At 47.9% G+C, this 24,352-nt stretch overlaps 1 protein-coding gene across 3 annotated transcripts; it reads left to right on the top strand.

The window, feature by feature from the left end:
* Positions 1–2,743: 2,743 nt before the first annotated feature.
* Positions 2,744–23,843, top strand: LOC126072305 (cytochrome P450 4F3-like). 3 transcript variants are annotated; one of them, XM_049877264.1, is made up of 12 exons: positions 2,744–3,525; positions 7,448–7,592; positions 8,739–8,792; positions 8,879–9,006; positions 10,827–10,948; positions 11,748–12,018; positions 14,449–14,515; positions 14,713–14,842; positions 22,630–22,763; positions 22,870–22,934; positions 23,101–23,183; positions 23,588–23,843. In XM_049877264.1, exons 1-12 carry the CDS (start codon positions 3,328–3,330, stop codon positions 23,763–23,765), a joined length of 1,575 nt encoding a protein of 524 aa, XP_049733221.1. In that variant the 5' UTR covers positions 2,744–3,327; the 3' UTR covers positions 23,766–23,843. The 3 variants fall into 3 exon arrangements, with proteins under 3 accessions (XP_049733221.1, XP_049733222.1, XP_049733223.1); XM_049877265.1 differs by lacking the exon at positions 23,588–23,843 and having other exon boundaries at positions 22,630–22,779; positions 23,101–23,184; XM_049877266.1 differs by lacking the exons at positions 23,101–23,183; positions 23,588–23,843 and having other exon boundaries at positions 22,630–22,779; positions 22,870–22,936.
* The last annotated feature ends 509 nt before the right edge of the window (positions 23,844–24,352 follow it).

Below are 24,352 nucleotides of genomic sequence, written 5' to 3' on the forward strand. Positions count from 1 at the left end.
CTATTGTGTCTTTCCGCAGATGTAGTCGATTTGATTCCTGTGTATTCCCTCCGGTGAGGTTCACATGTGTAGTAGCCATTTATGTAGGTGAAAAAAGGTATTTCCAAGGAAGAAGTCGTTAGTCTTGCAAAACTCCATCACAAGATCTCTGGTATTGTTTCTATCACCAAGGCCATATTTTCCAAAGACCGTTCCTTCTTCTTTGTTTCCAATTTTTGTGTTCCAATCACCAGTAATTATCAATGCATCTTGATTGCATGTTTGATCAATTTCAGACTGCAGAAGTTGGTAACAACCTTTAATTTCTTTATCTTTGGCCTTATTTTTTGGTAAGTAACTTTGGCTGCTGTGCAAAGTGCTGCAATGAACGTGGGTGTACAGGTTTCTGTCTGTGTTTCTGTTTTCACTTCTTCTGAGTATATACCTAGGATTGGGATTGCTGGGTCATATGGTAGTTCTATGTTCAGCTTTTGGGCTATGTTCTCTTTTAATCCTTACCACAATCTTGTAAGCTGGGTGTATCAGCTTCCTAGGGCTGCTGTAACAAATTACCACAATGTGGGTGGCTCAAAAGTGACAGGAATGTATTACCCTGCAGGTCTGGAGGCTAGAAGCCCGAATTTAGCGTGTCAGCAGGGCCATGTTCTCTCTGAACGCTCTAGGGTAAGAGTCTTCCTAGTCTCTCCCAGCTTCTGGTGGCTCCAGGCATTCCTTGGCTTGCAGCTGCAGCTTAACTCCAATCTCTGCCTCCATCTTCCTTCTGTCTCTCCTTCTGTGTCTCTTCTACTCTTTTATAAGGACACCATTCAGACTGACTTAGGACCTACCCTACTCTAGTACGACCTCAACTGAACATCTTCAAAGTTATCATCTTCAAGGACCCTATTTCAAGCAAGTTCACATTCACAGATACTGGTGGTTAGGACTTCAACGTATCTTTTAGGGGGACACAATTCTATCTGTAACAATGGATACTACTGAAGTGCCCATTTACAGACGGAAAGTAGTGCAAGGTTAATGGTTAAGGGTGTCTCATGGGAAGCCAGGCCTCCTGGGTGGGTTTTTGGCTCCTTCATGTACCAGCTGTATGACTTTGGACAAGTTGCTTAAATATTTTTCTTGGTTTCTTCATCTTTAAAATAAAATAAGACAAAATAAAAAGGTTAATATACCTAAAATCTTAAAACAGATTCAGTGACTAATATTGGCAAACACTGGTGGTGGCCGCCACGCCAGCTATGGGATGCTTGTCCATCCCAGGTACATAGTAGGTCTGCAGTGACCTGAGCCCCGCCCAGGGGTGGGGTAGGGCCCTAAGTCTTTACCTTATGTTTCCCAGGACCCTACCTGGTTTATCAAGCCCTAGTCAGGTCCCTGCCCCAGCCCCAGATGAAGTCTGCCCATGCAGAGGGGGTGGAGATTCTGGGGGCGTCCGTCCTAGGCCAATGAGGGCTCCAGGAACAGATACCCGAATCCTGGATCATATTGGGCTGGAAGGGGCATTGTGGAGGATGAAGGAGGTTTGAGGTCTCCCCAACAACCTATCAGTTTCAGGAAGATCATCTTTCCCCCACCCTCTTGTTGAGCAGTTCTGCTGGGAACCCCTCCTTCAAAATTACCTCATTTGAGACCACCCCACAGGGCAATTCTGGAGAAAATCAAAGAAGGCACACAGTAGGCATGCTTTATGTGGAGTACCTGGCACACAGTAGGTGAGCATTATGAGGAGCACCTGGCTCACAGTAGGTGTGCTTTATGTGGAGTACCTGGTGCATGGAAGGCATGCTTTATGTGGTGCACCTGACACACAGTAGGTGTGCTTTATGCAGAGTACCTGGCACGCAGTAGGCACATTTTATGTGGAGTAGCTGGTACACAAGCAGCTTGAGTACCCTATGCCAATCCTTTCCCTTCTCTCCCTGTCTTCGGGACGCTGACCCTTCCCACCTTCCTGTGGAGCCCTCCTCTACCTCATCTAAGGTCCCCATCTGATGCCTCATTTCCCAGACGGGAAGCTAAGGCTCAGAGGAAGGCCAGCACAGTTCATAGCCAGAGCAAAGACCAAACAGACTCCCCTCCATCCTCCTCTCCATCCTCCTCTCCATCCTCCCTGAGCACAGCCTCCAGATGTCCTGTCCCAACCTGTGCCCTTTATCCCAGAATCTGATCCTGGTAATCCCCAAGTGGCTGGAATCTTTGTTCCTGCTACCTCCCAGGCTGGCTGGAGTCAGGATTGGACTCTGGTAGCATTGGCTGGACAGGGCCAGCAGCTTCCTGTCTTCAAGCCTCCAATTCATGCTCCAAGAGATGGGTACATGACCCCCTCATGGCCCACAGTGTGTAGAGGAGCCCAGCAGATGTTTTGGGGGAAGAACTTGGCCCTGTGTCCTTTATCCCTGAAGCTTCAAGTTCAGATTTTTACCTACTGAACCCTGGCCAGGGTGGCTGTAAACTTGGCGGCTCAGAGTAACCTTTGCCACTCCTCCCAACTGCTCCCCCTCCCCTTGTGGAAGGTACTGGGTCTGTAGAATCCAGCACCCTCTTTGTGTGACCTGAGCCAGCTCTTTAGCCTCTCTGGACACCACTGCATCCCTTGGCCCCTCCCCCCTCCCTTTTTTGGGCAACTGCCTGGCAGGGAGATGGGAGCCAGACCTGTGGGGATTGGCTGGCCTGGGTCAGCCCCTTCCAGTCCCCAGGGGTAAAGAGGTCCCAGGAGGAGGGGACAGGAGGTTGTGCAGGACAAGCCCCTGAGGACAGAAGATGCCAGGCTGGGGATGACAGGGCTGGGAGTGTCCTGGTCTTGGGGGGAAGTGTACATGGCTGGGTGGCTCCAAGGAACAAGCTGGTTTGGGGATGGCGATTAATGAACAAGTAACTGGATCCTCTGATAACCTCCCTGAGGCTTCTGGGACAGGAATTCCTGGATTCCAGCCACCTCTTGCTCCATCTCTCTCTTTCTCTGTCTCTCTACTTTTTCCCCTGGCCTTCCCTAGGCTTCCCTCCCTTCTCTGGCCCCATGTTTGTCCATGTTTGCCCCATCCTGTGTCCCTGGAGCCCACATCCTTGGCCTCTTCCACTACTCTGTGCCCATCCCACCTCTGCTTCTGAGATCACCATTAAACAACAACAACAAAAAACCTATTGCTGTCAAGTAGATCCTGACTCATAGCAACCCTATAGGGTAGAGTAGAACTGCCCCATGGGGTTTCTAAGGAGGGGCCAGTAGATTTGGACTGCCAACCTTTTGGTTAGCAGTCGAGCTCATAATCACTGTGCCACCAGAGCTCCTGAGCCTCCCATCAGCACCCCTTCTCCTTGGCCTGCAGGATGTCTCTGTTCAACCTGTCATGGCTGGGACTCTGGCCTGGGGCAGCCTCCCCATGGCTGCTCCTGCTGCTGGCCATGGCCTCCTGGCTCCTGGCCCGCTTCCTGGCCTGGAGCTACACCTTCAATGACATCTGCCGCCGCCTCAGATGTTTCCCGCAGCCCCCACTGAGGAACTGGTTCTTGGGGCACCTGGGCCTGGTGAGTGGGGCAGTAGGACAGATCTGGGTTGTCAGAAGCAGGGCAATCAGGGTCGGAGGTGGGAGGCCAGGGATGGGTGGGTCTAGGACAGCAGAGAAGCAAGGAAAGCTGAGGGGACCCCTAACTCCCAGGTCCATTCCTCTCCTTTCTGTACCCTCCCCCCATGCCTGAGCCCTTTCTCTCATTCTTTCCCCCCTCCTACCGGTCTGCTTTGGGTCATTTTCCTGCCTGTGTTTCCCCCATTAGTGCACCTCTGGCTCACTTGGGGGGCTCCCAGGGCAAGCTGGACAGAGCCAGACCCCCTGACTTTCCTACAGAATCACCCAAAACAGGAGGCCTCATCAGGGACACAGCCCAGGGTCCCCTCAAACCCCTGGACCCACCTCCGCTGGCCTCGGGCCCGTGCCCACCCTTCTGAGGGCTGCTGTTCCCTACCCTCTCCCCACACCCACAGGGCACAACTAGGCAGGAGGAGAGGTGTGGGCAGTCTCCCCAGTCTACCACTTCCTGGGGCCTCTTCCTCTTCTTATCTTGCCCTCCACCCACAAGATGTACCAATGGGCCCTGTTGCCCAACCTGGATAAAGGTTGGCCACTTCCCCTTTGAGAGGCCTTCCTTCACCTCTGCAGTTAATTGTCTAATCATTTGTTTATCATCCCTCTCTCTCACATGATTGTAGCTCCAGGAGGCAAAACTGTATCAACAGTGCCCAGCCCAGGATTTTTTCTCTCACATGATTGTAGCTCCAGGAGGCAAAACTGTATCAACAGTGCCCAGCCCAGGAGCTGGCACACAGTAGGCACTCAATAAATGTTTGAGGACTCAGTCGTAGAGGCCACATCCTGGGTCTGGGTGACCATCAAGTCCTTTGGGCATTCAAGGCCAAAGAGACAGGCCCTAGCCTCTCCCCTCCCCCAGACCAGTTTGGGGACACCATGTCTCTCCAGCTTCCCCTTCTGTGGAGATGAAAACAGCAGTTTGGGGAAGAGCTTCCTGTGATTCTACTGCTTATCAAAACAAAGTTCATTCGGAACGGGATGCTCCCAAGTTTGCCATGAAGGTTTCCCGAGATTCCGTGATTTGGGATGTCCTCAGAGAGCCCTGAAGGCCATGGGACTGTCATAGGTCACCTGCAGTCCTGCCTTCCCTTCCGATGCTTGGCCTGGGAGCCTGGTTGGCCTGGTCCAGATCCCTCTTCTCCTTCTGTAGCCCCTATTGCTTTCTGACTTTGGCCTAGTCACTTTCCCTCTCTGGATTGATTCCATCAAGCACATTGAATCCTTGGCTCAGGTTCCTTGGGAAGCAGGGAGAGGTTACCCAGGTGAAAGTGGTTTGTGTTCAATTGGTTCGAACAACCTGGGGGTCAGGCACAGCTGGGGTGTCTCAAGAACCCGAGGGGGTGTCTTGGGAGTCAGGTGTGAACTGGGTGTCCTCAGGACAATTAATTGAGGAGATGTCTAAGGGGTCAAGCTTGGATGGATGGAGTATCCCAGGATGCCCTGGAGGTTGGTTCCAACCAGGGCTTCCCCAGGACGCTAGGAAATATCTTGGGGCTCAGGCTCAGATTGCCAGGGTGTCCCAAGGACTGGAGAGATGTCTCGCCAGAAACCTCTTCCTCTTCATTGTCTCCGCACCTGTCAGCCCCCACTTACTCTTGGCATCATGGAGGGACAAATCCATAGGTTCAGGGGGAGGATGCTTCAGACACACCTGTGACTACCCAGCACTCAGAAGGTGCTCTGCAGAGGGGAGCTGCCATATAATGGGCAGTCAGACTTCATGCCTGCTCCTGGACAGCATGCAAACCTGGAAGATCCCAGGTCTGCTGACTCTCCCAGGTGGAGGGCCCAGAGAGGATGTGGGAACAAGCCCCTATGCTATAGCCCTGAGACCTCACTGTTGCCTGCAGACCTCCCCACGGGGGCCTCCCTCTGTGACTGTCTCCTGTGCACTAGCCACACCCAGGATGAGAAAACCCATCACCTGGAGCTAGGCTTTGTGGCTAGAGAGCGTGACTTCCCCCTCTGTTCTTGGATACACCCTTGGATTTGGAGACTGCCACAAGGACCCTCCCATTCCTGAGGGACCTTCGTTCCTTTGGATGGAGCAGGAGGAGCAGGAGTCCCTCCCTCAGAGCAAAATCCTGACAAGCATTCACAGCAGAAGCTGTGCCACCTGTGGAAGCTGAGAAGGGGTAGACACTTGTGGCTCTTTCTGGAGAGGTGGCCACTCCTGGTTGTTTGTAGGTCCCCCCCCATAGAGGAGGATTTGATAGAGGTGACTCATCTAGTGGCCACCTACCCCCAGGGCTTTAAGAGATGGATGGGCCCCGTCAACCCCATCATCAGTCTGTGCCACCCCGACATCATTCGGCCTGTTGTTAACGCCTCAGGCACCAACACAGAGCTTGTGGTGGTGGGCACCATGGCAGCATCCAAGGGCTAGTGCCTCTCTGGCCCCCCAGCTTCTTGGTGGCTCCTGCAAGACCCAGCCCCCTCCCCTCTTCTCTCAGCCTTCTTTCTCTTTCTTTCTTGCATTCACCAGCCCCCCATCTCACCATCTTCAACCCTCCTTGGTGTTTTAGATCCAGTGCCCCATCCTGGAGGGACACCCAATCATGGGGAGAAGTATCTGGACACAGACACCACCAACCCCATGTGGCCAGGAGTGGGGCCAGAGAGAGAGATGGGCAGGAGCATCACAGAAGAGAAGGAAGGCTTCTATTAGGGCAGGCTGGAAGGTTTCCTGGAGGAGAGGTTGCCGCAACTGGGTGTGGAATGTTGCGCAGGAAGTTTTTAAAGCTGGGACATGGTGGGGCAGTGGGCAGTGGTGGCTTCTCAGCCTCCTGCCAGGCCTGGCCTCTGCCCAACCTCCCCCGCCCCCCACCCAGTGCAGCGCTATGAGTAGGACTCTGGGCTACTAATTCCATGACTTTCCCTCTGGTGGGTCAATCCCTTCTACCCCATCCTGTGACTTGTCCACCCTAGGTCCATTCCTCGCCTGGTCTAGACCCCAGATGTCTCTCCTGCAAGATCTTACCTCATCTCTTCTCTCTTCCTTTTCCCTCTGCCTTTTGCATCCTGGACAGGGGAGTGGCCAGCATCTGACAGAGATCTCAACTCTGTCACTAATCTGTTTAGCGACTCTGGACAGGTATCTGACTTTTCAGTTGCGGAGACCTCTTTCAGTTGTGAGTGGTGGAAACTCAACCATGTGTGGCCTAAGCAAAGAAAGGGAATCTATTGACTGAAAAGCTCAGGGAGGGTGGCTTTCAGGCATGGCTGAATCCAGGTCTCAAACAATGTCACCAGGAATCTGTCTTCATCTTTTGTTCTACTTTCCTTGTCAGTTTTGCCTTCAAGGAAGCTCTTTCCTCACTTTGTAAATGATGATCCAAGAAGCTCCATTTCAATGAGAAAGCTTGCCTTTCCTCCCAGAGTGCCCACTAACTCCCAACAACTCCCAAGACAGTTCCTGGAACTCTGTTTGCCAAGTCTTGGTGGGTACGGCGCACTCAGACCTGTTGTTTTGGGGACACAAATAACTCAATGCCTAAGAACTCAGGGTCTGGATTCAGAAAGACCTGGACTCAGGTCTTAGGCAGTCACTTACCCTCTGGGGGGCCCTGGGAAAATGAGGTCATCATTCAGAGGCTTCGTTTCCTTATGTGGAAAATGGGGGTAAGAAGAGCACCGAGGGGAATGTGGTGTTGGGTACCCAATGGGGAGAGGCCATTTCCGCCCCTGTAACTGAGGGACCCTGAATGGCCATGTGTCAGGCTATAGGAACAGGAGAGGGCTTGGTACAGAGGGGACAAACAGTTGTATAGGGGTCTCAGGGCTCGGGTGGTCTCTGGCTCCAGCCCTTCTCTCTGGCACCTACTTACAAGGGCAAGAACTTGGTCCTCTTCATTCCTCCCCAGATCCAGAGCTCGGAGGAGGGTCTCCAGTACACACAGGACCTGGCCAGCACCTTCGGGGATGTGTGCTGCTGGTGGGTGGGGCCGTTGTATCCGGTTGTCCGCATCTTCCACCCCACCTTCATCAAGCCTGTCCTCTTGGCCCCAGGTAGATGCGTGCTGCTCACAGCTTGCTGCTCCTGAGCTCTGTGCTGCCTTCAGGTGCCGGGTGACTGAGCAGGCAGACAGAAGAGCTATGGGGAGGGTCTGCTGCCCCTGACACACCTGATCCCAACTGTCTGACCTTGGTCATGTCCGGTCACATCTAGGGCATGTCTGTGTCACAACTGCTGTGTGGCCATGTTGGGTGTATTTTTGCACCTGGGACCATTTGGGGATGGCCTCAGTCATATCTGGGCTTAGCTGTAGCCCAAGACATCAGGGCCTGTTGGGGTCTATCTGAGATGCCATTTGAGATTGTGCAGGTGTCTTGTTGGTCATGTGGGGGCCATGTTTGGGCTTGGCCTATGCTAGTGCTGAGCTGTGTCTGGGACCCAGACTCCTCTGTGAAGTGTCTGGGAGGTTATTTTAATCTTGTGTGAGGTAGGTCCAAGGCATGTCCAGTCACATGTTGGCCATATCTGGGGCATTAATGAGTCCATATTTAAATTCTATCTGGGACTTGTTTGTGTGATATTCTGAGGTCATGTCAGATGGCTCTGGTCCATATCAGAGCATGTAGTGTCATGTAATGGACATGTTAGGCTGTGTCAGGTATGTTGTGGCCATGGTGGGGCATGTTAGCACATGTTTGGACCATGTCAGCAGTCTCAGATCCATGCCAGAGCATGTTATGGACATGTCATGGTGTGCTATATATGTTGTTGCCATGTTGGGACATGTTGGTTTCATGTTAGCTGTTTCAGGTCCACGTCAGGAGATCTCAGAGGGGGCTGGGCCATGCCAGGGCTTCCTTGGTCCATGTAATGCATTGTAGGGTGTTGGGCTGTGCTTGGCATTTCAGAAATATTGGATGTGGAGGAGACATGTCCAGGCATGTTGAGATGTGTTGTGCCATGTTAGGGTGTGTCTCGCATGTTGGGGTGTCTTTGTGAGCTTGCCTTTGCTCTTCTTTCACCGCTTCAGCCTATTCTGGTCCCGACTTGCCTCCTCCCTGCTTCTTCTGCCCTTGGCCCCATTTCTGGTGTGCTAGGCTTGGAGGGGGGTGCAGACCCTTGGCTGGGAGCCCACACCCCCACCCAGAGTCCCTCTCTTGCCTCTCTCCATGGTCCCTGATGGCGTCCATTCATGTCAGCTGCCATCGCACCCAAGGACGTGGTCTTCTACGGTTTCCTGAAGCCCTGGTTGGGTGAGTAACTGAAGGGGATTGGGGATAGTCGTGGGATCCAGATGAAGGTGCTGCCCTTGCCCAGTGCCTGTGGCTGCCCCAACTAGGGGAAGGGCTCCTGCTGAGTAGTGGTGACAAGTGGAGCCGCCACCGCCGCATGCTGACACCCGCCTTCCACTTCAACATCCTGAAACCCTATGTGAAGATCTTCAATGAAAGCGTGAACATCATGCATGTGAGTCCCATGAACCCAGAGTCCCTGATGGATCCTTGAGGAAAGGGGCCCCAAACAGATCTGGTCTTGAGTCCTGGATCTGCTGGGTAGCTTTGGGGCCATTGTTCTTCCTTCCTAAGCCTCAGTTTTCTCATTTGTAAATTGGGAATAATGATCTCCGCTTTGAAGGATGTTCAAGATGACACAATGGAATCATGTCCCTGGCACACAGTAGGTGCACAGAACATATTAGTGTCTATGTTCCCCACTCTGAATCCTGTTACAGTGTTGATGATAACGGTGAAAATTGCATAGTAGCTATACCGAGTATATGAACCACTTTGAAACTCACTGGCTTAAAATAATTAGCATTTGCTATTGCTCATGAATCTACTGGTCAGCTGGGCCATGTTTTGGTCTTGGCTGGGTTTCCTCATGCATCTGTGGTCAAGTGTGGCTCAGGTAGGAAGCCCTGCTGATCCAGCCTGGGCTCTTTCACATCTTTGGGGTTTGGCTGGCCACAGGCTGATCTAGGATGACTTTGATTGGGACAACTGGTCTCCTCCTTGTGATTTCTCACCCTCCAGCTGGCAGCCCAACCTTGTTCACATGGTGAAGGCATGGTTCCAAAAGAGTGAGATTAAGCTGCAATGCCTCTTGAGGTCTAGGTTTAGAATTATAACACCATTATTTTCACCAGGTTCTATTGGCTACAGCAAGTCCCATGACCATCCCAGAGCCAAAGGGTTGGGGAATAGGCTACACCTCCTAATGGAAGTTGCTGCAAAGTCATTGCAAAGGGTCTGGATATAGGGAGAGGTAAAGAATAGGAAATGAGTGTCTGGGATTTGCAAAATGATAAATTAGCTTATTATTTTATGGGTTCTGCTGGAAGACATGAATATCCTTGGTCAGAGACAAAGGGTCTTTTTATTCACAGCACAGCAGGCAGCATGTGCGTCATGTTGGTTTACATCCTTTCCCCAAGCCACCCAAATCCCATGGGAGCAACACAGGTGGACCTAGATGGATGCAGTATGTTGTAATACTGGGGAGGAACATTGAGCTTAGGGAATCTGCAACTTTCATAGTAAGCAGAACGAAGCCTGATTTTTGTCCAAGGGGAGACATTTCCTCATCCCTCATGTTTCTCATTGCAAACACATGTCTAAAAAATGGCCCAAGTAGAGTACAAGGGCCTTGGATTCCTGACATAGCCAGGAAGAATGTGCAGGGATGCTAAGGGCCATGGAGGACTACCTCTCCTGACATAAAGGACATTTTTGCAATCAGTCTAGAACAAGGATGATGATGATGAAGATGATGTAAGCACTCACAGTAGGCCAGAAATTGTGTACCATTTCATGACATACACTGACTAACTCAATTCTCACAGCCCTGTGAGGCACAGATGGTTATTTTTGCTCCATTACAGATGATAATACTATGGCTCAGAGAGATTAGGCAGCTTGTCTATGTTCACTCAGCTAGTAAATGGGCTAGTAAGTGGTGGAGCTGGAAGGAAAGACACCTTAACTATCAGTGAACATTTAACATTTGGGATCCAAAGGGTGTCAAGGAGCTGATCAAGGGTACATAGAGCATAAGAGGCAGAGCTGGGTCTTGAACCCAGGTCTCCTGACTCCCAGCAGTAAGGTCTTCACATCTTAATAGTGACAGCTTCAACTCCCACCCTAGCCTGGTCCACTCTAAGGATGGGTGCCTTGGATGGAGGACCTAGAATTTGGTTTCTGGGTGGGGTTCATGTTGGTGATTGGGCTAGGGAGGGGGTCTCTGAGGAGACAGAGATCAGTCCCAGCTCTGCCCCCTTTTCTGTCCAGGCCAAGTGGAAGTGTCTGGTCTCTGGTGGCAGCACCCGTCTGGACATGTTTGAGCACATCAGCCTCATGACCCTGGACAGTCTGCAGAAATGTGTCTTCAGCTTTGACAGCCACTGCCAGGAGTGAGTTGAAGCCTGGATCTGGGAACTTGGACCACTGACCTAAGGGAGTAGGTGGGGAGGAAGGACTGAGCAGGGCAATCAGAAGAGCCTTCCTGGAGGAGATGAGTCAGAGTTGGGCACTGAAGGACAGAGAATGGGAGAAAAGAAGGCTCTTTTCAGGTAAGGTAGGTGGAAATGTTTAAGTAAAGATAAGAAGGCTAGGATAAGCACAGCATGTGCAACAGTGAGGGGACACCTTGGAAATGAGGTTGAAGAGGGAGGAAGGGGCTAGATCTTAAGGATATTAAAGAGCTAGGCAAAAAGGTATGGACTTTATCTTGGGGTCTCCATGGAGCCATGGGAGGCATTTGAGCAGATGAGGGGCATGGTCAGGGCTTAGCTTTAGAATTTTGTGTCTGTGGAAGACTGACTGTCGTGTAGACATGTGATGTGTTGATGTTGAATAGTCAGGATACCAGGCAGGAGGCTGGGCCCATGACCAGCTGGGAGAGGAAGAAAAGTGTGAGCTACATGGACAGTTTGTGGAAAGAAAAGGGGCCAGTGAGAGTGGTTAGCAGGATGGCCAAGCTCTTCCTGGGGCCTGGGGCCTGAGGCCTGCAGACAGCTCACTGAGATCGGGATGCAGAAGAGAAAGAAGTGTGGCGCCATCTCCTGGCTCATCCCCACCGTGCATCTTTGGGATAATCTTCTGAATGCTCAGTTTCCTGATGGGAGGTAGAGTCTGGCTTCTGGGTGGGAGGCGCACCCTGGGCTTTAGGTGTGTGAAGTTGCTGCCTTCCTTCTTGCCCTTGTCCTGCAGGAAACCCAGTGAATATATTGCTGCCATCTTGGAGCTCAGTGCCCTTGTGGCGAAACGGCACCAGCAGATCTTCTTGCACTTCGACTTCCTGTATCATCTCACTACCGATGGGCGCCGCTTCCGCAAGGCCTGCCGCCTGGTACACGACTTCACAGATGCTGCCATCCAGGAGCGGCGCCGCACCCTCTCAGAACAGGGTGTCGATGACTTCCTCGAGGCCAAGGCCAAGGCCAAGACTCTGGACTTCATCGATGTGCTCCTGTTGAGCAAGGTTTGTTTTCATATGTTCTGGTTTGAGAACTGGGCAAGACTTTAATTTCAAATGTCAGATAGAGGAGCTTGAAGGTGATCCAGAGGGTACTTGGGAGCCATAGAAGGTTTCTGAGGAAGGGAGGGCTATTGTACGAGTTGTTTTAGAGGATTGTATAAAAAAAAAAATTTTTTTTTTTTCGTGGAATGCAACCTGCAGGACTGCTAAATCTGGAACTGTGAAGGGTCTAAGATTTTACTCTGCTTAACGAACTAATAATTTACACTGCAGTAGAGTATATCTGTGTTTATTTAACATATAATATACATGCTGGTACAGTGGTTAAAATCTTGTCTGCTTACCAAAGTTTGGCATTTTGAATCCACCAGTTGCTCCTTGGAAACCCTATGGGACAGTTCTACTCTGTCCTATAGGGTCATTATGAGTCAGAATGGACTAGATGGCGTTGGACTTTTTATTAGTGTCACATTGGCTCCTACTCATATGTAAAACTATTATGTACAAACCCTTATCTATAACAGAATGAAATGTTGCCCAATCCTATGCCATCTTCACAATTTTTGGTGAATTTGAGTCCATTGTTGTGGCCACTGTGTATTTTTAATGCCTTCTGACCTACAAGGCTCATTTTCCAGCACTACACTGGACAATGTTCTCCTGTGATCCGTAGGGCTCTCACTGGCTGATTTTCAGAAATAAATTGCCAGGCCTTTCTTCCCAGTCTGGCATAGTCTGAACTCTTCCCTGAAACCTGCCCACCATGGTTACCCTGCTGGTACTTAAAATACCAGTAACATAGCTTCCAGCATCATAACAACATGCAAGTCACCACAATAAAACAGACTGACAGATGGGTAGTGGATATATAGATATGTGTATATTATATTATATTTGACTTCTGCGTCAGAATAGGCCATTTATTTCACAGCAATAACAGCATCCAGAGTAGCATCATAGTGCTGGCTCCCCATTTCCAAATGATCCCAAGGGCCACGATGTGGGCCCAATTATTCACCGGTACAAACCACAGAGTTTGTACCATAGGAGATGACCCCCACACTATCAGTCTTCTAGTTTATATAGAACAGGTGGCACATCTGCCCTCCTCTCCTCCAAAGAGATGGAGAGGGAAGAGTGAGTGACCTTTGTTCTGGAGTATAAACAAATCCTCTCCAGAGAGAGGGCTGAGTTTACAACTCCTGACATGTAAGCAAATGCCTCTCGGGGAGATAAGACTGGACTTCCTACTCTAGGTTATGAGCAAATGGCTCTGGAGCAAACCATAGTCTCTAATATCCAGGAGTAGTCGTTCAATGGAACCCAGGGTGCCAGTGGTTTTTTTTCTTCAGAAAGCCCTCATCATGCAGAAACATGTAAATATTCATGGAACATTGAATCCTTCCACTAGGGATGAAAGGAGAGGCAAGGAGAATGACTAGGAGGCCTGGGCGGAAGGGGCTTTAGAGATGGAGAGGAAGGGGGCCTAGCACTGCAGGTTGGGCTTGGGTTTCTGGAAGGAAGATGAATCTTTGCAGATGGGCTCAGTCAGAGTGTCGACTTCCACTCATGGTGATCCTGTGCCCCCCAAAACGAAACATTGCCTGGTGCTCCGCCATCTTCATAATAGTTGATGCGCTTGAGTCCTTGGTTGTGGCCACTGTGTATTTTGAGTGTCTTCTAGCCTAGAGGACTCATCTTCCAGCACTATGTTGGACAATGTTCTTGTTATGGATGGAGCTGTGTCCGCCAAAAGTATCTGTCAACTTAGCTAGGCCATGATTCCCAGTATTGTGTGACTGTCCACCATTTTATCATGTGATGTGATTTTCCTATGTGTTGTAAATCCTATCTCTATGATGTTAGTGAGGTGGGATTAGTGCAGCTATGTTAATGAGGCAGGACTGGATTGTGTCTTGAGCCAATCTCTTTTGAGATATAAAAGAGAGAATCGAGCAGAGAGACGGGGAGACCTCATACCACCAAGAAAGTATAGACAGGAGCACGTGTCCTTTCGACCTGAGGTCCCTGTGCTGAGAAGCTCCTAGTCCAGGGGAAGACTGATGACAAGGACCTTCCTACAGAGCCAACAGAGAGAGAAAGCCTTCCCCTGGAGCTAGCACCCTGAATTCGGAATTCTAGTTTACCGGACTGTGAAAGAATAAATCTCTCTTTTTTAAAGCCATCCACTTGTAATGTTTCGTTATAGCAGGACAAGATGAATAACACAGTTCTGTTGTGATCCAAAAGGTTTTCACTGGTTAATTTTCAGAAGTAGATTGCCAGGCCTTCCTTCCTAGTCTGTCTTTGTCTGCTGAAACCCGACCACTGTGTGTGACTCTGAAGGTTAGGTTCAGGGAACCTTAGAGCTGGTGTGATTCAGGAATGATAAACCCAGTGCATCAGGGATGATAGTGGTCTTTTTTTCTCCAGGATGAAGATGGGAAGGAGTTGTCAGATGAGGACATCCGAGCAGAAGCCGACACCTTCATGTTTGAGGGTGAGGGTCCCAGCATGGAATTGCATTGGGGCCAGGGGTTGTCTCCTTCCCAGAGCTTGGTGGGTGGACCCTAGGACCTCCCCCCGCCGCCCTGGTTTACCTTCCCCCACCCTAACTGAGGACCTCAATGCTAGGGAGCTGTCCACCCTCTGGTGCTGAAGCAGCCCAGTGACCCAAGTCTGCCTGTCTGCCCTCAGGCCATGATACCGCTGCCAGCAGCATCTCCTGGGTCCTGTACAACCTTGCCAAGCACCCAGAATACCAGGAGCGCTGCCGGCAGGAGGTGCAAGCCCTCCTGGAGGACCGCAAGCCAGATGAGATTGAATGGTGAGTGCAGATTCTCATGACCTGTTCCTTGACCACCTTTCCTTGGCTCTGGTGGGGACGGGAGAAAGATCTTTCTACTGATTCTGTCCTAATTGCTTAGTAAGAATAGGAACAGAGGCCAGATGCAAGGCCTGGTACCCAGCATGGTCGGGGGGGAAAGGTTGTGGCTTTCGAGTCAGTAAGATCTGGTCTGTCGGGAGAATAGCGACAACGTATGAGGGCGGTTGTCACTTAGCCCGTGTTCAGTAAACGAACTTCCCCTCCACCTCCCTTGTTTTTCTCCTTGAAATCACAGTTTTTCAAAGATCTTTACTCCCTTGGATGTTTGCCCTTCTCCCCCCCCCTAATTTCTACCCTAATTTCCAGTCCAGGGATTCACATGGGACATCTGGGGGTAAAAGTCTCCCATTTCTTGTCCAGGAACACCTGCATCAGTATCCATCCAGTCTTCACCCAGCAGACACTCCCTCACTGTGCCCAACTCAATATCCTTCCCCAATGCTATGCCCAGCTCCATTCTGTGCCCTGGAGTCCCAGGAATGACCTATTCCCAGGTCCTGTGTTCCAGAAGTTCCCAGCCCGGTGTGGAAACAGTCCCAGGCCAGGACAGTCCCAACTTTTGTGGATAGCACTGGGGTTCAGAGAGAGAAGAAGCTGGGCTGGGGATGGGATGGAGAAGATGCCTTAACTGAGACCTTGAATGATTGTTAGTAGCCGTTTAGGTGCAATTGGGAAGAGTGCTCTAGGCCAAGGAAACAGCCCAAGCAAAGGCCAAGAAAACAGCGGCAGAGAAAGAGGTAGAGGGAGGAAGAGAGAGAGAGGTGAACTTAATTCGTTAGGTAAACTACCCAGGAAAAAATAAAAAAGCAAACCAGTTGCCGTTGAGTTGATATGTGTATAAATTTTTGACCCCATGTGTGTCAGAGTACAAATGCTCATAAGGTTTTCAATGGCTGTAACCTTTTTTTGTGTGTGTATGTATGTGTGTGCTTTAGGTGAAAGTTTACAGCTCAAGTTAATTTCTCATTAAAAAATTTATATGCATATTATTTTGTGACATGGGTTGCAATCCCCACGATGTGACAGCACACTCCCCCTTTCCACCCTGAGTTTCCATTTGACCAGTTCCTGTCCCTTCCTGCTTTCTCATCTTGCCTCTGGACAGGAGCTGCCCATTTGGTCTTGTATATCTGATTGAACTAAGAAGCACGTTCCTCACATGTATCATTTTTTGCTTTATAGTTCTGTCTAATCTTTGTCTGACAAGTGGGCTTTGGGAATGGTTTCAGTTCTGGATTAACAGAGGGTTCCTCCAATCTCTGTCAGACCATTAAGTCTGGTCTTTTAAAGTGACTTTGAATTCTGTTCTACATTTTTCTCCTGCTGTGTCCTCTACTCTCTGTTGTGTTCCCTGTCAGGGTGGTCATTGGTGATAGCTGGGCACCATCTAGTTCTTCTGGTGTTAGGCTGGTGAAGTCTCTTGGTTCATTTGGTCCTTTAGTCTCTTAGGCTAGTATTTTCCTTGTGTCTTTCTCCATTGTGTGTTTTCTCCATTCTCCTTTGCTCTGAGTGGGATGGGACCAATAGATGTATTTTAGATATCCCACTTTGAGTATCGTCTGATTCTAATCTTTGGAAGTATTTTTTTCAGATTTACTTATAAAAATACATTATATATTTAAAAAGTAACCTTTTCTCTGTTTCGTGTTGCAAAAGATTGCCTTTTAATTTTTTTTGAACTTCTTCATAATTTTTATGAAGCCAAATTTATCCATCTTTTCTTTTACAGACAAACTATCCATTCATTCTCCAGGGTTTTATGGGACAGCCTCCTTTATTAGATGCTAAGTTTTTACGTATTCATGTGTCTGTCTCCTAACTTTCTAGTTCCTTAATTGTCCTGTTCTTGCAACAGTGCCTTACAGTGTTGTAATAGGTCTTAAATCTGGTAGAATGAGTTCTGTCCCTTTCATTTTTAATTTTTAAATTGTCCTAGGTCTTCATGATCTTTCACTCTTCCAGAAAACTTTTAGAGTAGGTTTGTCAAGTTCCTAAGAAAATCAGCTAGATTTTTATTTGTATTGACTGTATGACAGATTTCTGGACAATGGGACACTTTGTGATATTAACACATACCATACCAGAGTAGAGAATGGATATCCAGTTATTCATATAACCTTATCTTTTAATAGAGTAGAAAATGTCTGCTTAGAGATCTTATGCATGCTTTGTTAAATGACCCTTTGATACTTTTGTTGCTAGGGGTATAGTGTCTTCTATTGGTATTTCTTTTGGATTGAGTGAGCTTTATAAACGCATTTGGAATATGTTATTGTTGTTAGGTGTCGTAGAGTCACTTCCGACTCATAGCGACCCTATGCACAACAGAGCGAGACACTGCCAGGTCCTGCACCATCCTTACAGAACAATCACTGTTATGCTTGAGCTCATTGCTGCAGCTGCTGTGTCAACCCACCTTGTCGAGGGCCTTCTTCTTTTTCACTGACTCAGTACTTTGCCAAGCATGATGTCCTTCTCCAGGGACTGATCCCTCCTGACAACATGTCCAAAGTATGTAAGATGCAGTTTCACCGTCTTTGCTTCTAAGGAGCATTCCGGTTGTACTTCTTCTAAGACAGATTTGTTCATTCTTTTGGCAGTCTATGGTGTATTCAATATTCTTCGCCAACACCACAATTCAAAGGCATCAATTCTTTTTCGGACTTCCTTATTCGTTGTCCAGCTTTCACGTGCATATGATGCAATTGAAAATACCATGGCTTGGGTCAGGTGCACCTTAGTCTTCAAGGTGACATCTTTGCTCTTCAACACTTTAAAGAGATCCTTCGCAGCAGATTTACCCAATGCAATATGTCTTTTGGTTTCTTGACTGCTGCTTCCATGGCTGTTGATTGTGGATCCAAGTAAATGAAATCCTTGACAACTTCAGTCTTTTCTCCGTTTATCATGATGCCACTTATTGGTCTAGTTGTGAGGATTTTTGTTTTGTTATGCCGAGGTGCAATCCGTACTGAAGGCTGTGGTCTTTGATCTTCATTAGTAAGTGCTTCAAGTCCTCTTCACTTTCAGCAAGCAAGGTTGTGTCATCTGCATAACGCAGGTTGTTAATGAGTCTTCCTTCAATCCTGATGCCCCGTTCTTCTTCATATAGTCCAGCTTCCTGTATTATTTGCTCAGCATATAGATTGAATAAGTATGGTGAAAGAATACAACACTGATGCACACCTTTCCTGACTTTAAACCAATCACTATCCCCTTGTTCTGTCCGGACAACTGCCTCTTGATCTATGTAAAGGTTCCTCATGAGCACAATTAAGTGTCCTGGAATTCCCATTCCTCCCAATGTTATGCATAATTTGTGATGATCCACACAGTTGAATGCCTTTGCATAGTCAATAAAACACAGGTAAACATCCTTCTGGTATTCTCTGCTTTCAGCCAAGATCCATCTGACATCAGCAATGATATCCCTCGTTCCACGTCCTCTTCTGAAATCGGCTTGAACTTCTCACAGTTCCCTGTCAATATACTGCTGCAGCTGTTTTTGAATGATCTTCAGCAAAATTTTGCTTGTGTGTAGTGTTAATGATATTGTTGTATAATTTGCACATTTGGCTGGATCACCTTTCTTGGGAATAGGCATAAATATGGATCTCTTCCAGTCAGTTGGCCAGGAAGCTGTCTTCCATATTTCTTGGCATAGACAAGTGAGCACCTCCAGCACTGCATCTGTTTGTTGAAACATCTCAGTTGATATTCCACCAATTCCTGGAGACTTGTTTTTCGGCAATGCCTTCAGAGCAGCTTGGACTTCTTCCTTCATTACCATCTGTTCTTGATCATATGCCACCTCTTTAAATGGTTGAACATCGACTAATTCTTTTCGATATAATGACTCTGTGTATTCCTTCCAACTTCTTTTGATGCTTCCTGTGTCGTTTAATATTTTCCCCATAGAATCCTTCACTATTGCAACTCAAGGCTTGAATTTTTTCTTCAGTTCTTTCAGCTTAAGAAACGCCGAGGGTGTTCTTCCCTTTTGGTTTTCCATCTCCAGCTCTTTGCACAAAAATACTTTACTTTGTCTTCTTGAGCGGCCCTTTGAAATCTTCTGTTCAGTTCTTTTACTTCATCAATTCTTCCTTTTGCATTAGCTGCTGTACATTCCAGAGCAAGTTTCAGAGTCTCCTCTGACATCCATCTTGGTCTTTTCTTTCTTTCCTGTCATTTCAATGACCTCTTGCTTCCTTCATGGATGATGTCCTTGATGTCATTCCACAACTCGTCTGGCCTTCAGTCACGAGCATTCAATGTGTCAAATCTATTCTTCAGGTGGTCTCTAAATTCAGGTGGGATATACTCAAGGTCATATTTTGGGTCCCGTGGACTTGCTCTGATTTTCTTCAGTTTCAACTTGAACTTGCATATGAGCAATTGATGGTCTGTTCCACAGTTGGCCCCTGGCCTTGTTCTGACTGATAATATTGAGCTTTTCCATCGTCTCTTTCCACAGATGTAGTCAATTTGATATCTGTGTGTTCCGTCTGGTGAGGTCCATGTGTATAGTCACTGTTTATGTTGGTGAAAGAAGGTAGTTGCAATGAAGAAGTTGTTGGTCTTGCAAAATTCTATCATTCGATCTCGAGCATTGTTTCTATGACCAAGGCCATTATTTTCCAACTACTGATCCTTCTTCTTTGTTTCCAACTTTCGCATTCCAATCACCAGTAATTATCAATGCAGCTTGATTGCATGTTCAATCAATTTCAGACCACAGCAGCTGATAAAAATCTTCTATTTCTTCATCTTTGGCCTATTGGTTGGTGTGCAAATATGAATAATAGTTGTATTAACTGGTCTTCCTTGTAGGTGTATAGATATTATCCTATCACTGACAGTGTTGTACTTCAGGATAGATCTTGAAATGTTCTTTTTGACGATGAATGCAACATCATTCCTCTTCAAGTTGTCATTCCCAGCATAGTGGAGTATATGATTGTCCGATTCAAAATGGCCAATACCAGTCCATTTCAGCTCACTAATGCTTAGGATATTGATGTTTATGCGTTCTATTTCATTTTTGACCATTTCCAATTTTCGTAGATTCATACCTCGTATATTCAGGTTCCGATTTTTAATGGATGTTTGCAGCTGTTTCTTCTCATTTTGAGTCGTGCTACATCAGTGAATGAAGGTCCCAAAAGCTTTACTCCGTCCACATCATTAAGGTCGAGTCTACTTTGAGGAGGCAGCTCTTCCCCAGTCATCCTTTGAGTGCCTTCCAACCTGGGGTGCTCATCTTCCAGCAGTATATCAGACAATGTTCCGCTGCTATTCATAAGGTTTTCACTGGCTAATGCCTTTCAGAAGTAGGCTGCTAGGTCCTTCTTCTTAGTCTGTGTTAGTCTGGAAGCAGTGGCATAGCTTCCAGCATCACAGCAACATGCAAGCCTCCATAGTACGACAAAATGACAGACACATGGAGGATTTGGAATATAGAGCTTTCATATTTCTTGTTAAATTTAGTCCAGGTATTTTATATTATAATTACTAGCATATTTTCTTTTATTGTTTTCTTCATTATCAGTTAGTATTATCATCTTTTATCACTGGTATTATGTACAGAGCAGTTATCTACACATAAAAATTTATGATTTATGTATATAAATTTTATGCCCATTGAACTTGGTAAATGCGTGGGTGTCGTCTCATATTTTTTGGGGGATCATTTAATATAAAGCTCTTGGGACTACTGGGAAGCTGCCTGGAAAGAGTTGATTCAATCTGCTTCTCATGTCTTAAAACAAGATAACGTCCAGATGAATCAAAGATTTAAAATTTAAAGAAGTCTTAAAAGCTTTAGAAAAATCATGGGAAAGTTATTTTATAGGGAAGATCCTATTTTGACACAAGTTGAGGAGGTATACAAGAAGAGATGGATATGCTGTCAAATGAAAAAGAAACAGAACTGTGCGTATAGTATATAGTATGCTACCACATCATCGCCTCACTTATCTACACAATTAGGTTCCAAAGACTGGGTCATTATGCAAAATTGGCATTATGTGAAAATGGAAGATAACCACATCAGATTACAAAAATAGAGGATGACTGCACCATTACATAACTGCCAAATTACATCATTACAAGTGCCGGATTACATCTTACATAACTGCCAAACCTCTAAGTATCATGGCCCAGCCAAGGTCATATATAATCTTAATCATCAAAGCCAGAGTTTCTCTCACCTTGCACCTTGGCATTTGTTACTGCCTGACACACGTTGTTAAAGTGCAAAAAGGTTGGATAGTAGATTTTTTACTATTGTTGAATGCAAAATGTTGGATAACAAGATAGTTGATAATTGAAGAGGAGGTGTATATAGATTTTTGAGATGCAAAAAAGTATCTCTGGAAGGGCACATGAATAAATAATAACCTGGACAGCCTGTGGGGAGGAATGTGTATGATGCTGGGCCACAAGGGTGTTCTTTCACAATTTTTTATATTTGAACCATTTGGCGGTATCAGCTATTTAAAAATGGAAATAGTCACACAAAAAGAAGGGGATTAAAAGTTTTAGCCCCCTTACTGAATCCTTGGGAGCTCCTAGGTTGTGAAAGTAATTAGTACACTCAGCTGATGACTGAAGGTTTGGAGGTTCTCGTTCACCCAGGGGTGTCTTGGAAGAAAGGCCTGGTGAGCTACTTCTAAAAAATCAGCTGTTGAAAACCTTATGTAGCACAGCTCTACTCTGACTCACGCTGGGTCTCCAGGAGGCAGAATCTACTCAATGGCAACTGGAACTGCTTACTGAATCCTCACTCTTTATAAAAGTTTTCCGGTTGATTCTCTTGTGCTTTCCAAGTATAAAACCACTATTTGTCAGTACAGATGCATTTTCCACACATTTCTAATAACTGTACTTTTTTTTTTCTTGTCTTATTGCATCAGCTAGTATCTCCAACTCAATGTTAAATAAGAGTACAATTTTGGGTATGTTTCCTTTGTTTCTTACTCATTTGCCTTTTGATTTTTCTTTCTTATTATAAAGAATATTTGATTTTTATGCAAATTTATCAGCCTTTTCAGGGATGGCTTCTGGGTGTTGTGGTTCGCTCAAAAGGGCTGCAAAAAACACCCAGCTAAATTTTCTCTGGTACTTATGTGATATTGCTTTTCTAACGCTTCATTTATTTTTTTTTTAATTTTACTGTGGTGAAAATATGCATAACTACATACCCAACTTGATTTCTGCATGTAGAATTCAGTAACATCAGTTATATTCTTAAAGCTGTGTGACCATTCTTGCTATCCTTTTGCAAATCATTTCACCACCATTAACATAATCTCAAGGTCCCCTAAGCAAAAATTACCCCCCTCCCTCACCCTCCCTCTAGTCCCTGGTAGCCGTTAATAATCTTTGGTTTCCATATATTTGATTATTTCATATAAGTGAGAACGTACAGTATTTGTCCTTTTGTGGCTGATTTATTTTACTCAGCATGATGTTTTCAAAGTTCATCCATGTAGTGGCATGCATCAGGACTTCATTTCCCTTTATGACTGAGTAGTATTTCATTCTGTAGTATATACCACATTTTGTTAATCTATTCATCTAATTCTTAATCTTTGATCAATCTGGAATTTATTTTGTTGTATGGAGGGAGAGTTAGAGAGAGGAGGCAAAAAGTTTCCCCAGGGTGGCAGGGTCCTGGGAAAGTCTGCTCTCAGGTTAATTGTTGGGGGTGGGGGAGGTTTCCCTAGGGACGACCTGGCCCACTTGCCCTTCTTGACCATGTGCATCAAGGAGAGTCTGCGGATGTATCCTCCAGTCACCATCATCTCGCGCTGCTGTACCCAGGACATAGTATTTCCAGATGGACGGGTCATCCCCAAAGGTACCCACAATGAAAGGTACCCACCTCCCAAGGGGGAGGTCCTGGGCAGGAAGGGGAGCTCACCAGGCAGCAGGGATCTCCATCCGACTGCCCCCTCCTCCCACAGGTGTCATCTGCCTCATCAGCATCTTTGGGACCCATCACAACCCCTCTGTGTGGCCAAACCCTGAGGTACCACCCTTGCCCACCCATCCTTATCCACTGTAGGAACCTGGGGAAGGGGCGGGGTCCTGAGTGGGGACTCAGACACTACATCTGGCACTCTACAAGCATCTGCCTTTCCAGGGTGGTCTGTCTTGGGAGACCTCACCCAGCAGCCCTGTCTCCCCACCCCCAGGTCTATGACCCCTTCCGCTTCAACTCAGAAAACACTCAGAAGAGGTCACCTTTGGCTTTTATTCCCTTCTCTGCTGGTCCCAGGTGAGATCTGCAGGCTACTGAGGAAGGATGGGGTGAGACATGGGGGAAGCGCCTGTGACTTTGTCTAGGCCTGATGGTGGGGGTAGGGGTTCAGGTAGGCAAAGTTCCAGACCCCTTTCCTCTCTTCACCCGGAGATTTGGACAAAGATCTGGGGGAAAGGAGGTGGGATCCAAGGAGGGGTCCCTGGGTGCTCAGTGCCCCTCCCTCTTTGTTCTTCTGAGTCTGTAGTTGGAGTCTGGGCTAAGCGCAGGGGACAAAGAAGCCCTCGGGGAGTCCCAGGTTGGGTCAGACCCCTCTTTATCCCTCAGGCTGATCAGGGCGGGGGTGGGGGTCCTGGGCTGGGTTCCAGGCACGATGGGGCCCAGATGGGCGCCCCAACTAAGTCAGACCTCCCGGTCTGCAGGAACTGCATTGGCCAGACCTTCGCCATGACCGAGATGAAGGTGGTTCTTGCTCTCACGCTGCTGCGCTTCCGTGTCCTGCCAGACCGCACAGAACCTCGGAGGAAGCCTGAACTGGTCCTGCGAGCTGAGGGAGGGCTGTGGCTGCAGGTGGAGGCTCTGAACTCGGGCCCACAGTAACTCCCTGACCCTTAGACACCCCAACTCACCCACCTACCTTCGCTGACTCCCAGGAATAAAACTCTTCTGTCGCTTCTGCCTGAGCCTCCCAGGGAGTCAGCAGGGGTGCTTGGGGAACGCGGAAAACTGGGGGTGAGAGTGGCTGAGCCGAGGCGAGGCCAATTTCTGTGAGCCCAATACCTCCAGGTTGCCCACAGTTTTTTCCAGAGTCGAATCATGGAATTAACCTGTGAGCAATAGGGAGCCATGGGAGGTGTTAAAGCAGGAGAGAGACCAGGGTTGAGGACGGATTTAAGGGATAAGATTGAGGTCCTGAGTCAGGGACGGGAACCCATAGTGGCAGATCCTGTCCTCTGGGCTGCCATAGTTGCCCAAGACAAGGCCTCTGGTCAGCCCAGCACACAAGTGGAGGAGGTCCCCGCTGCTCACACCCAGGCCGCCTTTCCAGGACTCTTAGTTCCCTCCCTGCTGTTGCCAAGGACCACCCCTTCCCATGCCTGCCCATCCCAGTCAGTCTCAGGTGATCCTCTTCCCCTGCCTTCAGGAGCCTGTTCCTCCTCTGGCCGCCTGGTGTCCAGGCAGCCTGC

The sequence above is a fragment of the Elephas maximus genome, chromosome 3, assembly GCF_024166365.1.
Source record: "Elephas maximus indicus isolate mEleMax1 chromosome 3, mEleMax1 primary haplotype, whole genome shotgun sequence".
Classification (NCBI taxonomy): Eukaryota; Metazoa; Chordata; class Mammalia; order Proboscidea; family Elephantidae; genus Elephas; species Elephas maximus.

Bases quoted from the DNA above. Each gene is read 5' to 3' on its own strand.
- LOC126072305 (XM_049877264.1), top strand. From the start codon at position 3,328: ATGTCTCTGTTCAACCTGTCATGGCTGGGACTCTGGCCTGGGGCAGCC. The intron at 8,793-8,878 runs GTGAGTAACTGA...TGCCCCAACTAG, and splicing joins TTTCCTGAAGCCCTGGTTGG to GGGAAGGGCTCCTGCTGAGT. The intron at 14,516-14,712 runs GTGAGGGTCCCA...GTCTGCCCTCAG, and splicing joins CGACACCTTCATGTTTGAGG to GCCATGATACCGCTGCCAGC.